The 16,030-nt window shown below is 33.7% G+C and overlaps 1 protein-coding gene across 1 annotated transcript in view; it reads right to left on the bottom strand.

Annotated features, from left to right (window-relative positions):
• Nucleotides 1-474: 474 nt before the first annotated feature.
• The window catches only part of CHMP2B (charged multivesicular body protein 2B), a 29,483-nt gene continuing 13,927 nt past the window's right edge, over nt 475-16,030 (bottom strand). The window contains exons 2-6 of the mRNA XM_003991539.6: nt 15,604-15,695; nt 9,484-9,678; nt 6,002-6,104; nt 1,158-1,264; nt 475-969 (exon numbers count right to left, since the gene is read on the bottom strand). Coding sequence (XP_003991588.1) covers nt 859-969; nt 1,158-1,264; nt 6,002-6,104; nt 9,484-9,678; nt 15,604-15,695 — 608 coding nt within the window. The 3' untranslated portion in view covers nt 475-858. The remainder of the gene's footprint in view (nt 970-1,157; nt 1,265-6,001; nt 6,105-9,483; nt 9,679-15,603; nt 15,696-16,030) is intronic.

Raw genomic sequence — 16,030 nt, 5'->3', positions numbered from 1 at the left:
ATAAAGATCAAAATTAAACATATTAAATAGTATCTCACATGGGGAAAATTTCCTCAGTTCTTGGAAGAAAGACCAAAATGTAGTTTTATTACTATAAAATGTTATTAATTCAGTGTCTGTTTTTGCTAATTATTTTCATTTTTATAAGCTTTTACAAAAGAGAACCAGGATAATTTTTCTAAGAGACCTCAATATTAATTTAAAATGTAATTTTTTCTGTCAGTTAAAATAATTTAAAGATGTGCACAATATATTTGTTCTGTTTAAGGCAGGTGCCAAGCACATTTTGAAAGGTAATAAACTTACCAACTAGAATGTTCTCCCAAAGGAAAAAAAAGGAAAAAGGAAAAACCCATGGCAGTTTTTAAGACAAATGTTTATATAGCACTCTTCTTTTGGCTCATTTAAAAATAATTTGGCAGCTGAACCGCCTATGGTCATAACACATATCACTCACAAAGGACAAGCAACAGATACAGAATTAATGATATATTTTTAATATTTTTTACAAGTCTCTTTAGTTGGTGCCTAGTGGCATTTAACAAGATTTTTGTATTCCGTGTAAAAACACATAGAACGTAAACACTACGTAATGAATATAATTTCTCTATGCCATGCAAAAAAGAAGTCAACTTTTTACACGTCCTCGCTCCTAAATAGTTCTCATTAAAATCCAACTGTTCCCATTTTTGCATCCTTGTCATTCTTTGGTAAAAGATTCAAAATAGCCATAGGTTAGGAAACAACTGTTTGCTCGTGGTCTTCATTTTTGCAAATAAATGTGTTTTGTAAAAGGAATCTGCACTGTGCCTGATTTATACTAAATAATTGTAAGTAAGCAAAATATGGTTTTTCTGACTAATCTACTCCTAAAGCTTTGAGTTGCCGTTCAATCTCTTCATCGGAGATCGTAGCCTTTGAAGTAGAGGCAGATGGTAAGCTTCGAGCAGCTGATGGAGCTTTGGCCATCTATATTAAAGGTAAAGGGGAAAAAATGTGCATTACCAAATGTGGGGCAAGGACACAAAGGATGTGCTTCAAAGATGTTTACTTTACATTCAAACAAATATAAAATCACGCATCTAACAGGAAAGGGTAACTTACAGTGACAAAAGTGGTAGAAACGATTTCTAACTGAGAGAAGAAGACATTCATACCTTTCCAGAGATTTCAATTCCGATTTCATCAAGAACTTGATTCACAATATCTTGGCTTTCTTCTTCATCATCAGAGCCATCAAAGATGTCATCAAGTGTGTCATTGACTTGGGGGGAAGGGGAGAAACAAAGCAATTACTTTCAAACCGATTTCAAGTTAGATTTACAGTTTTAGAAGGTGGTCCAACTATGTGCACATATTTGTGTATTACATAAGGGCAAACTTAACCAACAAACTACAGAAGTCCTTTTTAAATGTTCGTGAAGTTCACTTATACATTTTTGAGTTACTAAATCTGGAGTAATTTTCGTTGCAACACAAATTTTCCTATAATAAAACAAGTCTACCCTGATTTTTTTAAATGTGTATTTAATAAACAACAACTATATGAAATTCACAGCTAACGGCTTGAAGTGTTTTTTTTTTTTTTTTTTTTTTTTTTTGAGTGAGAGAAAGTTATGGAGGGGCAGAAAGAGAGGGGGAGAGAGAATTCCAAGCAGGCTCCATGCTGTCAGCAAAGAGCCCGAAATGGGGCTTGATGTCACAAACCATGAAATCATGACCTGAGCCGAAACCAAGAGTCAGATGATCAACCGAATTAGCCACCCAGGCACCCCTAAAGTTTTAAAATATGATTCCACAAATTGTATTCATTGAGCTAGTAGCTGTTAAATCTGACCATGGAAGAATATTTAGGAATCAAGTATCTTATAAATATTTGGGAGACAACTTGCTCTGTTTATACCTATAATTATTTTTCAACTTAAATTTATATTCAACATGTAGGTAGAATACTCTAACAAAATCTAAGGTTCAATATTTTATTAAACTTGTGTAAAGAATGATGTCCAATTTAACTTTGCAAAGATTATTACTGCTATATCCCTCTCTTCCTCCCTTCTCTTCCCAAACTATTTATGGAAAGCCTTCTGTACAGAACGTATCATGTTAGGATTATGCCTTGTTTATTATCCCTGAATCAAAGGGCCTAGCATGTAGTACAAATACAATTAATGGATAGAGGGAGAAAAATGAAGACTTTAAGTAGTTTACACTTAAAATAGAAAAGAAAAAATCAGATTGTGGTAACTAAGATAAAATGATTATAAAAAGGGAAGAGATTACATCCAACTGGGAGGAAGTAACATGTGAGGTGGTCCTTGAAGGCTGCAAAGCATTTGATCAAACAGGTGGAATAGGATGAGCAAAGACTTGGTGGAAGACAATAGGGATATATTCAAGGAAGATTAAGTCCTTCTGTTGTGTGCATGAGTGGAAAATGCTTAGGAGGGAAAGAATTAAAGCAGATAGACCATAATCATTCTCCTGATCACTGGGGGATGCCCCCAAAGGAAAAAAGGTAACAAAGTCTATCTCCTTGTAAGTACGCTGCTAATTGTACTCCTGGTAAACAGACTAATATTTGCCAGTAAGAGTGTCCTTGTCTATGGAATGTTGTTAGCAGAATGTCCTTGGTTTAGGAGTGCTATAGTAAACAAACCTACAATGTAGGAGTTTATGTGCGATGACTTCCTAGGAAATATCAGCTAAGACAGATAACCATCTGAGGGATAAATTTAAGATGTTTCATAACCTAAATGTTTCCTTCAACATGAGATGATATGCAAACCTCATTAGCCACATCATCTATTATTCTGGGTCAAAGAGCTTATGTCTGATATGGGAGAAAAAGATCTGGGGAATAATTTGAGATGTCCCAGCCCTCTCCCTGTTTCACATGTGCATCTTAATTGCTTGTATCCTTGACAATATTAATAAAGCTCTCTGGTTGGTATGAGCATGATTTGACAATTTGATTTTTTGTGTTAGCTCAAAAAGTAAATTTGGAAAAGGTTATATTAAATTTAAGGACAAAAAATGAAACATCATCTCTGAAGAAATAAAGCAAATGTCAAGACTTCAATTAGAGTCTCAATTCTTCCATTTAGCACCTATTCAACTTGTGGAGACCGTCCTTTTACCTCTGCTCACTGGCAAAATAAAGGGGCATGAGTTGAAAATTGTTTTTGATTTACATCTGAGAATTTTATTTTGAAGTCAGCAAGAAGCAACTAAAGGAATCTCACTGGCATGCTCAGAGATAAGTTTCTGGAAAAATAATTTAGCGGCTGTAATAATCCAATGCTAGTGAAGTAATGATGGAGGTGGGGAATCCAGGTCAAAGTCTGTAAGTGCCTCAAGAAGTAGTGCAGAAAAAAAATGAAAGAAGGGAATAGATGAGAAAGAACAGAAAGGTATAATCCGGGATTAAAAAGAATGCTTTCAGAAAAACTGTAATTAACCATTTATAAATATATGTATACATACATATATATAAAATATGGTTATGTAATATATACATATGTATGTGTGTATATGTGTGTGTGTATATATACATAATATATATATATATATATATATATATATATATATATATATATATAAAATACAGACTTCTCAAAGAACCTGTTTCCAAAACTTGAATGTGAACAAGATCTGGAGCAGCAGTGAACATAAATATCAATTGGAAAAAAGATCTATCAATTTAAACCTTGAATCCTTGACGTTACCTTTAAATGAAACACTGTTAATGTAATTTAGTAGGTTATAGAAGAAATGAGTAATCACCAACAATTACTATTCTTTCAGACTCATTTGCCAAGTACTAAAACATAAATGAAAACTATGATAAGAGTTGTAAGTATGAGCTTATTGATTCTCTTCATTATAGCTTAATGGAAAAGTTAATTCCTCTAAGATCTCACACCTGTGCCATCACTGGAAGCCACATAAACATGATACTGCAATCATTATATAAATGACAATTCTCACAGTCATTAAAAATTCATGAATGATTCAAAAAGTCATAAAGATTCAAAGTGAATGCTAAAAAAATTTTTGAACTATCAAAGATACACATACAATTTCATTATCTCCTAAAAGGAAAATAGATATTCTGAAATTGAATACTTGAACAGTTGTGAGTTTAGTAATTTAATCTGGTAATTTAATCTGATACTATTTTATACACTACATGCCATTAAATTAAAATTCTAGTAACTATGCAGAACTAATCTGGCATAGCTGTACATAATTGTAAAACAATTAGGAAATATCTTTGCAAAATAATGATATCAGTTTGACATATCATTTCAGGTAATTATTCAATGTTGACCAGATGCTGTAACTGGCAAAATAAAGATTGGTATTGTCTTTCTGGGAAGAATTTGGTAGTATAAACCAAAAGCCTTATAAATGTTAATACTCTGAGATTCAGAAAAGTAGACAAAAATAATATAGAAACATTTATCAAAGGATTATCAAATACAAATTTTAAAATTTTTTTTTTTCAACGTTTTTATTTTATTTCTGGGACAGAGAGAGACAGAGCATGAACGGGGGAGGGGCAGAGAGAGAGGGAGACACAGAATCGGAAACAGGCTCCAGGCTCCGAGCCGTCAGCTCAGAGCCCGACGCGGGGCTCGAACTCCCGGACCGCGAGATCATGGCCTGAGTCGAAGTCGGACGCTTAACCGACTGCGCCACCCAGGCGCCCCTCAAATACAAATTTTAAAACAGTCTTATTGACCAGTGTAAGAATGGTTCAATAAATTAAGATGGATATTATTTAATATTGATGTTATGCAGTATTTTTTTTTAGTGTTTATTTTTGAGAGATACAGAGACAGAATGCGAGTGGGTTAGGGGCAGAGAGAGAGGGAGACACAGAATCTGAAGCAGGCTCCAGGCTCTGAGCTGTCAGCACAGAGCCTGACGCGGGGCTCGAACTCACAAGCTGTGAGATCACGACCTGGACCGAAGTTGGACACTCAACCCACTGAGCCACCCAGGAGCTCCAATGTTATGCAGTATTAACACCATTTAAAAAAAAGACTTCAGAGAAGACTTAAGGTCATAAGTACATGCGTATGTCATACTAGTATGTTTTTTAAAAGCAGAATAAGGTTCAAAATTACACATATAATAGGATTAACTACTATAAGATGGAAAAATATAGGAAAGAAACATACCATATTAACAGTAACTATATCTGTGAGATGTGATAATAGATTTTCATAAATTTCATTCCTTTGTATTCCCTATATTTCCACTACAACATGCAATTAGCTTATAGTCAAAAAGAAGAAAACTAAGTATTAAGTAACTCTGGGAAGGAAAAGAAAAAAATAACAGAAGAGCTCCATTATCTCTACCTCCAATAAAAACAGACATCTTCTACAGTATGAAAGAATCAACACAACTCTGAAACTATCAAATTCATATCAGGAAGAGTTATTTTATTCACAAGTTGGTTTTGCTGCACTAATCAATAAAGTAAAACTGCTGTGGCCAATGTGGCATAGAAATATGGCATATCATATTTTATATTTTTCCTTCCACTAAAGTTGGATAGAATTTTGAGCCTTATACATTGCCAATTTAAAAATGCATTAGGAGTGCCTGGGTGGCTTAGTCGTTTAAGCGTCCAACTTCAGCTCAGGTCATGATCTCACGGTTTGTGAGTTTGAGCTGAGTTTGAGCCCCCCAAACCCCCATCAAGCTTTGTGCTGATAGCTCAGAGCCTGGAGCCTGCTTCAGATTCTGTGTTTTACTCTTTTGCTCCTCCCCTGCTCTCTCTCTCTTAAAAACAAACATTTAAAATTTTTTTTAATTAAATAAAAATTATTAGAGTTACAATACAGACATCTATTCAGAAGGGTGCTATATCATTTTTTTCAACATTTGTCCTTTTATGGATTAGAATATAAGGCTGCTAGTAAATAAACTTGGCTAACTCAAAGATGAAAAAACTGCAAATTTCATTATAAGTTATTAAACTTACTCATTTCTTCAGTCATTTCCATTTTCATGTTCTCCTTCTGGAAGTTCTGCATTGTTTGTAACGTCTTTTGTGGATCCATCTTCTTGTTAACTGCTTGCATTGTCTTTAAATATATGAAAAGATTCGTGTTGGCTACATAATTGGAAAAATTTTACTATGAAATAAGTTCAGAGGGAACACATCAAATCAGATACAGGGTTTCTAAAAATATACATTCTGTCATCATCAAATATAAGAGTACAAAGTATTCTAGAAAAAAATGAAATATTTGGATAGCATCTGCTTAACTGTTGTATAATAAAGACCAGGTGAAAAACTCATATGAACAGTAGGCAAAATAAATAAATAAATAAATAAATAAATAAATAAATAAATAAATAAAGTAATTAAAAAACATTGTCAGCAACAACAAAAAATCCAATGCTATTCAAATGGGAAAACTACATTTGCCTATTATGTGCCAAGCAGTTAATGTCTAAATTGAAAATAATTGTAATATAAATTTTACAAAATTTGTCACTTAGCTTTTGATGTCTAAATGAGAAAGGATACACAGCATGAATACTTAAACCGTTGACATATTTTAAATCACGGTTTGGAGAAATGAACAGAACAAGTTTTGCAAAAAAATGTGAAAAGAATTCTTACATTTTATATTCACAAGTTATTTCATTAAAAGAGATTAATGCTATCTAGTATGGGCAAATATTTTATACATATTATATACAAAATTTACATATGTATTACACAGTTAGTTCAGTATTGAAAGATACTATACAATATAAAACACATCAGTTTCAAAGATACCAAGCAGTCTTTTCTCAATCTGTATGTAATGCTGCAGCCAAAGTAACTAGTAACACTGGATTTCCCCCATCCCCCTCCAGCACATACCTCTCAAGTGGCTTTCCATTGCTCTTAGTAGTAAAAGCCAAATTCCAGAATTCTCTGAGACCAAACACCACCAAACTCTGAACAAGCTAGTCTTATTTTTACCGCTGCCCTCTAGCCACACTGATCTCACTTGTTATAAATGAAATTCTCTATTTATTGATGTAAATTATATTACTTGCAACTTAATACTAACAACAATGATGATAATGATGATAAAGCAGTAAATGCTTATATAGCCTTAACTATGTGCCAGGCCCTGTACCTAAAGCATAATTATTTATATATAACATTTAAAGTTAAAAGACATTTAGACCTAACAAATGTTTATGTACTAGGCACCACCATTTTCCCTACACTATAAATGGAGAATGAAGGCACAGAAAGGCAAATTCACTTGCCACAAGTCCTAAAGCTACTGAATAGAAGTGAGATTTGAACTCAAGTAATCTGGTTCAAAATGTATGCTCCTAATCACTACACTGAGCCACCTCTTCGAGTGAGCTGTTTTTGGAATAGACTGTCCATTTTAAGCCCCTGCCTGGTTTTGCTGTCTACTTCATCCCCATCATTTGTTATAGTTCCTACTCTAGGGTCTAAACAAGTATTTGCGGAATTAAGACATTTCTAAGATAATTAAGTGAAAATTCCAGTTCAGCCATCTCTGCATGGCAGGACCATATTCAGTACCTTCTCCTAACCTACTACCTGTAAAAGAAAAAACTGCAAAGTAGATGGTTTTTCCCTTATTACTGAAAGGTTACCCAGCTCAACTGTGTGATCATCACATATGATCTTTTCCCAAATTAGATGTTTAGTCCTGTCCACTTGTGAAAACAAAAAAGGAAAACGAAAGTTTTTGCTCTTAACTGTGTATTTTTTACTGTAAAATGACAAAGATCCATCAAGAGTAAATTAACAGAACAAACTTACATTGAAATTTCCTCCATTTTTTTTAAGAACATAATGTGTCACTATACTTACTGCACCTGAGAAAGGCAAATTCTATTTTCGTGTGCTCTGTAATCTAAAAAACAATTATAGTTGCTCCTCATTATTTCTGGATTCCATATGTGTGGATATGCCTACTCACTAAATTTATTTGTAACTGCAGACCAATACTCACAGTGTTTTTCTGTTCTTTGTGGACACACAGGGAATGGCAAAAAAATTGAGTTATCCAACATGGTTGTTTCCAGCTGAGGTCAAACAAGGTGACCTCTGCTTCTTGTCTCAACTCTCATACTGTACACAAGTGTCCTTATTGTGGTCTATTTAGTGCCACATTTTTGTAACTTTTGTTGATGACTTTGCCATTTAAAATGGCCCCAACCATAGTACTAAAGTGTTGTGTAGTGCTCCTAAGTGTAGGAAACTATAATGTGTTTGTGGAAAAATACATATTAGCTCTGATTAGGCATGAATTCAATGTTAATGAATCAATAATACTTATTAAATATGGAGTCCTTCAACAGAAACACACATTAAACAATGTTAGCGTATAAGTTGGTTGACAAAAATGTTGTCACCAAAGGCTCACAGGAACCTAACCTTGTATTTCCCTAGGAGCAATGATTCGATATTCACTAACTCAGTGTTCCCAACTACAGAACATTAACTACTTCAAGTAACAAGAATCCACTGTACATACCATTTTTCTAATATGAACCTCATACTTGCTCTTCCTCTGTGGCTTTCTTTTCTTTTGGTCTCCATATTCAAATACTCCTCCTTCCTTATATTTAACAACTAGTGATATTTTTCACACCTAGGTCTTCTAAAAGTCTTTCAGATCACTCAATTCAAAGATCTGAACAGTTCACTGAAATTTAGCACACACTGATGTATAGTGGGTAGTTTCCCCATTAGAAATAGTTTAACCTCCCTGTTCCTTACTCCCACCCCATCCTCAACTGAACAATAAAATCTGTGAGAGCAGCACCTTGGTCTTAAAAGTCTTCTTATTCTTCACAGTACTTCATACACATCAAGGGGCTCATTATTTATTAAAAAGTCAAAAAGCTCAAAGTCCCTTAAACTCCATAGTGAAAACATTTATTTTTTTATACAAAGGGTGTAAGTTAAACATAATTTTCTGACAAAATTAACTGGTAAATCCTTCTGACAGAAATCACATGTCCTTCTGACATATACATGAAAATGGATCAAGAGGAAATTACTACTCAGAAGTAATCAAAACTTACAGCTTAATGAAATAACAAGACCAAAAATCTTCTGACAATTTAAGGGAAAAATCAAATAATACTTTAGGTCGATTTAAAAAATTTAGAAGCTAAATGTGACCTTGGGACAATCAACATGTCCTAACAAAGAAATTTTATAGTAAAACAAATCAGTAAAGAATCTATGTACACCTGAATCTAATATAATATTGTCAGTTAACTATATTTCAATGAAAAAAATCTAGAAGTATTTATTTAGATTATCTAGTCTTATAACTTCTTTTACTAAATATTACACAGATTCTGTACCCCATATACATCAGGAGGTACTTTTAAATGATTTGAATACTGACATTTAAATATCTTAGATAAAATTATAAATGTATGGATAAAAAGGTCCCCACTTACTTTTGCTGTAGTAGACATTGCTCCTGCCATCTTCATCTGGGAATTCATCACTTTTGTTTGTGTGGACATAGAAGTGACTTTAGAACTTACAGCAAAAGTTCTTGTTTTCTGTTTCCGTAGATGTACAAGCTGTTTCGCTAAAACTCTGCAAGCTTCTTTATTACCAATCTTAGCCATTTTCTTAATTTCTAATTCCTAAGAAAGGAAATAAAAACGTGGAAAAATCATTGATAGGTAGTTCCCAATGATTTATTTCAGAAGAAAAATCAAACACACATCATATACCCTTTTCTCCCTGATCACGAAGACAGGAAGAGGCGGTCATAAGGTCAGAGAAAAAGAGTAATTGGACAGGGCAATTTATTCCATATGTTTACATGGGAAAGACAGAACTAGTACCTTCATCCACAAATACAAAGCAAGTCTACAAAATAGTATTCACAAAAAGCCCCAGAAGAAAAGGAAAAAGCTCAACCCAAAAGTCAGTAGGATAAAGAAAAACAAAAAACAAAAAACAAAGAGTTTGTGGGACAGAGAAAAAAGCACAAGGGTAGATTTAAGGCTAATTATATAGACAATTACATTAAGTAGCTTCATCCAACACCTTAATAAAAGGCAAGTTGTCATTTTAGATAATATAAACCCAAATATATGCTATATCAAGAAACCAACTTTAATTACAAAAAACAAAACTAAGTAAAAGGATAGGAAATATACTCTATAATTATTTATTAAATTCTGAAAATCTGGAATGGCTACATTAATATCAGATTTAAAAAAACTTGAGAAAGGAATCTCATAGGAAATAAAAAGGGGCATTTCATAATAAAGATATATTTCATAATATAAAGATACTAAAACAATCCTATATGTGCATGCATCTAAGAACAGTGCTTCAAACTGTGAAGCACAGGGGCGCCTGCGTGGCTTAGTCGGTTAAGTGTCCAACTTCAGCTCAGGTCATGATCTCACAGTTCATGAGTGAGTCCAAGCCCCGCATCGGGCCCTGTGCTGACAGCTCAGAGCCTGGAGCCTGCTTCAGATTCTGTGTCTCCCTCTCTTTCTGCCTCCCCCCTGCTCACGCTCTGTCTGTCTCTCTCTCTCAAAAATAAATAAACATTAAAAAAAAAATATGTGAAGCACAACTGAAAGAACTGAAAAGAGAAACAAATACACAATTAGTATGAGGAATATCAACAACTTCTCTCTTAAGTACACTGCTATAATTGTTAGAACATGTAAACAGAGACTATGTAATGCTATAGATTTACAAAAACACTATCACCAACTTGACCTAAACAACATTTTTATTTTTAAAATAACAGCAGAACACTCTTTTTACAAGTGTACACTAAAAAAGAAGAAAAATCACCAAAATATACCACATTTTGTATCAGAAAACAAGGCTCAATAAATTTACAAGGACTGAAATCATACAAACTGTGTTCTCTAACCACATGAAATAAAACTGGAAACGTGGAAAACTGGAAGGAATATCATAAATAAGCAGAAATTAAACAACATGGTTCTAAATAAGTCATGGGTTGGAAAGATCTCAGGAGAAATAAGATAATATTTTGAACTTGGAACAAAAAGGAAAATGCAACATATCAAAATGTGTGGGCTATAGTTAAAACAGTTCTTAGAGGGAACTTTATAGCATTAAAGCTTATATTAGAAAAAAATGAATATCTCCTAAGCTTCAAAATAGAGAAAGTAAACAAAAAAGTAAAACACTAAGTAAACAAGGAAAAATATAAAGAATAAAAGAAATCTAGATAATCGGAAAGAAAAAACAATATAGAAAATTAATGAAATCAAAAGCCATTTTTTATAAGAGATTGACCATTGGCATTGATAGACCGTTAGCCAGATAGATGAGGGGAAAAAGTGATACAAAGAGAGCATAAAAATTACAAAGATGAGGAATGCAAAGGGGGGCATCACTTCATATCCTAAAGATGTTAAAGGACAATATGGGAACATTATGAATAACAGGTCATTACATTTTAACATTTAGTAAACAAGGATCTTGACAGATGCTAACTACCAAAGCTCATTTAAAAAGACAGATTATTGGGGCACCTGGGTGGCTCAGTCGGTTGAGCGTCTGACTTCGGCTCAGGTCATGATCTCACGGTTTGTGAGTTCGAGCCCCACGTCGGGCTCTGTGCTGACAGCTAGGAGCCTGGAGCCTGCTTCAGATTCTGTGTCTCCTCTCTCTGCCCCTCTCCCACTGTGCTCTGTCTCTCTCTGTCTCTCAAAAATAAATAAATGTAAAAAAAAAATTAAAATAAAATAAAATAAAAAGATTATCTGATGATCCATTCTGAAGCTGTTTTTTCTAAAAACTGAACTGGTAGTTTAAGAACCTATCCACAAAGACAGCTTTACTGATGAATCTTCTCAAATATTTAAGGAAGAAATACAGTAAAGAAATTCCAGTAAGGAAATAAGAGAAACCAACTCATGCTTTAAAGTCAGCATCACTCAGACATCAAAACCAAATAAAGACACTGCATGAAAAGATAACTACAAATCAGTATCTTTCACAAACACAGATACAAATATTCTTTACTTTTTCTTTGTGAGAGACAGAGGGGTAACACATACAGGAGGGGCAGAAGAGGGGTAGGAGAGAGAGAATCTCAAGCAGGTTCCATATGCAACACAGGTTTGATCCCACAACCATGATATCACGACCTGAGCCAAAATGAAGAGTTGGACACTTAACTGACTGAGTCACCCAGCACCCCTAGATGCAAATACAGTAAAACCTTGGACTGCAAGTGCTCTGCAAGACAAGCAAACATTTCTAATAATTTTTAACTTGATAAACAAGCGATGTCTTGCAATATGAGTAGTATGTGATGCTGAACGTCACATGATCACAACTGAGCCAATGGTTCTTCTCTCTCTCTCTCCATATCACTGTGGAATTGTGAGTGATCGTCTCCCATGCTCAGATGCTCGATCTTAGACCGAGATGTTTGGCAGAAATTGGTGATTTTTCAGAATGTTGGAAGGTGCCCACAACTGGCACTAGTGTATTTTTTGTCACTTGAAAGCACCAATGGATGGTTTTTTGCTTTTCCAAACAAGAGTAAGCTTAGGAATGTTCTGCTTCATTCCAAGTCAGGCTGCCTTCATATAGAGACCCTTTCCCCTGCTGCCTTATTGTCAGTTACATTAAATACAGTATATGACAAAAGTTTATAAATACTGTACTGTAGTCAACATCTGTGTGAGTGTACCCCCACACAGGAAAAGGTTGAAAAGAAAGGCGGTAAGATGAAGGAAATGATTATGGTGAAAGTTAAGGAAATTATCGAGAAGTACAAACAAGGTATGCAAGTGGCTGAAACTGCAAGATTTTATAAGCAGTCTATGTCTGCATCTTGTCTGCAGTGAAGGAGGAGGAAAAGGCAGAGGAATCCCTCACTTCAAATGAGATTAGGGAGATGTGTAAAATGTGAGATATAGCGCAAAATTTTGTAGAAAAGCACCACCCGAATAAGGCTGTGGCAGTTGAAACAACAAATCTGTTTAACGACAGTGCAATGTCACACTTAACGTGAAATCCTCAAAAGGAAGCAAAAGCAAGTATCATTGGATAGGTTCTTTGTAAAGCTGCATGAAAAGAAAAAGATTCCATTGAGCCAATAGATAGTATTGATTGTTAGTGACAGTGAAAGTTGTCCTACACAATAACCCTCCTCTCTCTCGTCTCTCACATACCAGCCACAAAGGTTTTCAAAGGTAAGTGCAGGCTAATTTGCTTATTTTCCTTTATATTTTGTATTTTCCTTATTATTTTGTATTGTATTACAATATTGTAATCATTTTTATATTAATATTTTGGGGTTGTGGAACGAATCGTGTGAGTTTCCATTATTTCTTATGAGGCAATTTGCTTTGATATACAAGTGCTTTGGTTACTAGCATGTTTCTGGAATGAACTGTGCTCGCAAACCAAGGTTTTACTGTATTCTTAACAAATTTCAGCTTACTGAAAATAGTATCTCAAAAAAACAGGTCATTACCAATGTAACTTATCCCAGGAGCAAAAGCCTGATTTTAACTTTAATAAATCAATAAATGGCAGTTCACTAGGTTAACAGACTAAAGAAGAAAAACTGCATGACCATCATCTCAAAAGATGCAGAAGTGAACCTCCATGTTCACCTGATAACACAGTGAAACTTAATTCAATATGGTTCAGTGTCCTAAATGTAACAACTAAAACTATAATTCTTCTAGGAGAAAACAGAAGGGAAAATATTAGCGACTTTGGGTTAGAGAAAGATTTCTTAGGACACTAAAAGTACTAGTCATAGAAGAAGAAATTTCACTTGATTAAAATAAAAATCTTCTGTTCCACAAAAGACACTATTCGGAAAATAAAAGAGGCAAGGCCAATAACTGGAGAAGATATTTACCAAATATATATTTAATAAAGTACTTATATTTGAAATATATAAAAAGCTCTTACAAATAAACAAAAGGAAACAACATGATGAAAAAAATGGGTAAAATATTTCAATAGACACTTTTGGCAAAAAGATATGTAAATGGCAAACAGGCACATGAAAAGATGCTGAACGTCATTAGCAATAAGTGAAATGCAATTTAAAATGACCATCTACTATACACCACTAGAATGACTAATATGTAAAGACTGTTGACTCCAACTATTAGCCAGGTTGTGGAACAACTTTACTTTCACATCTAGCTGGTGGGAACAGAAAACATTACAGCTGATTTGAAAAATTGTCTAGTAGTTTCTTACACAGTTAAACATACACTTACCCCATAATCTAGCAATCCCAATCCTAGGGATATACCCAAGAGAAACGAAAATATATGTTCACACAAAGACTCCAATTGTATCTTAATAGCAACTTCATTCAAAATAGCCCAAACCTGGAAATAACCCAAATATCCACTGGCTGCTGAACAGATAAATAAACTATGAAAACACCCATACAATAAAGTAATATTCATCAATTAAAAAACTAATACTGATTATATAACATTGATTAATCTCAAAATAATTACGACTGAAGGAAGCCACATTAAAAAAAAGTATTCATAGGGGCGCCTGGGTGACTAAGTTGGTTAAGAATCCAACTTCGGCTCAGGTCATGATCTCACAGTTTGTGGGTCCGAGCCCTGCCATCGGGCTCTGTGCTGCCAGCTCAGGGCATGGAGCCTGCTTCAGATTCTGTCTCCCTTTCTCTCTGCCTCTCCCCCACTGTGCTCTGTCTGTCTCTCAAAGGTGAATGTTAAAAAAAAAAAAAAATTTAAAGTATTCATATTATATGATTTCATTTAGATAAAGTCTAGAAAATGTAAACTAACCTACAGTGACAGATCAGTATTTACTGCAAAGGAGGGTGTCAGGGAGGGATGGATAGGTAAAAGTAATTGCGAAGGGAATAAGGAAACTTTTCAGGATGGTGGGGATGTTCATTATTATCTTGATTGTAGTAAAGGTTTCATCATATATATATATATATATATATATATGTATATGCATATACATATATATATGCTGAAATGTATCAAATTATATGCTTTAAATAATGGAGTTTACTGCATGTCAATAACACCTCAATCATGCTGTTTGTTTAAAAGATTTAAAGCAACATATAAAAACATAACATAAAAATATTTAAAGACAAGCAAGACAGTCTATTTAAAAAAAAGGACATTCATTATCACAGACATAATGATCACTAAAACATCAAGTAAGATATCTCTGAGTTAACATAATTATTTCCTGTAACTTTTTGTTATTCAGGACCATTTAATCTTTGTTGTTAACTGACAATAAAGTAGCTGTGTTTTGAGAAATATTTCCTCCTGGGCATTCATGAGTTCTACAAACTGAAGAATAATTTGATTTTATAATCAGCAGAATACACAGAATCCTGATAAAAGTCAGCAGAATGACACAATAAACGAAGGTAAGCAGAAAATTCAGGAAGACATAAAATGCCATTTCTTAGTAAATCACTTACCACCTGCCATGTGTCTTTTTCTTAGTTAGCTAATTATTCTAACACTAATTTCCAAATTTGTTTGAAAAGTTAAGCTGAAATTTAATGTTCTACTTACCAGCTGTTTTTCTTGTTTTTCTAAAGCTGCTCGATCTCTGATTATAGCCCTCTGCGTACCTCGTAATTCTCGATTCTGTTCCTTTATTACATCTAGGAGAATCACAAAAGAAACTTAAATGTAATTTTCTTCAATACCATTTAAAATATCAGACTTGGAGACTTTATTAAAAAAAAAAAAGAAACCATGTTTTACTAGATGTTAATTTTTTTATTAAATATAGTACATATATATATATATAAAGTCAAATATATTAAAACTTGAATTATAAATATTAATTAAAGAACTACAAAAGATAACTGCAGATCTGCTATAGTATCCAAAAGTGTATATACATCACAATAAAAGATTCTCTTAGAGAACTGATACTATACAATGTTTTATATAGCACATAAATATGTCACAAACACATTCTTCATCTCTTCTT

The sequence above is a fragment of the Felis catus genome, chromosome C2 (genome assembly GCF_018350175.1).
Source record: "Felis catus isolate Fca126 chromosome C2, F.catus_Fca126_mat1.0, whole genome shotgun sequence".
Lineage (NCBI taxonomy): Eukaryota > Metazoa > Chordata > Mammalia > Carnivora > Felidae > Felis > Felis catus.
Note: the sequence above shows the minus strand (reverse complement) of the source record. Positions and strands in the feature narration are given on the sequence as shown.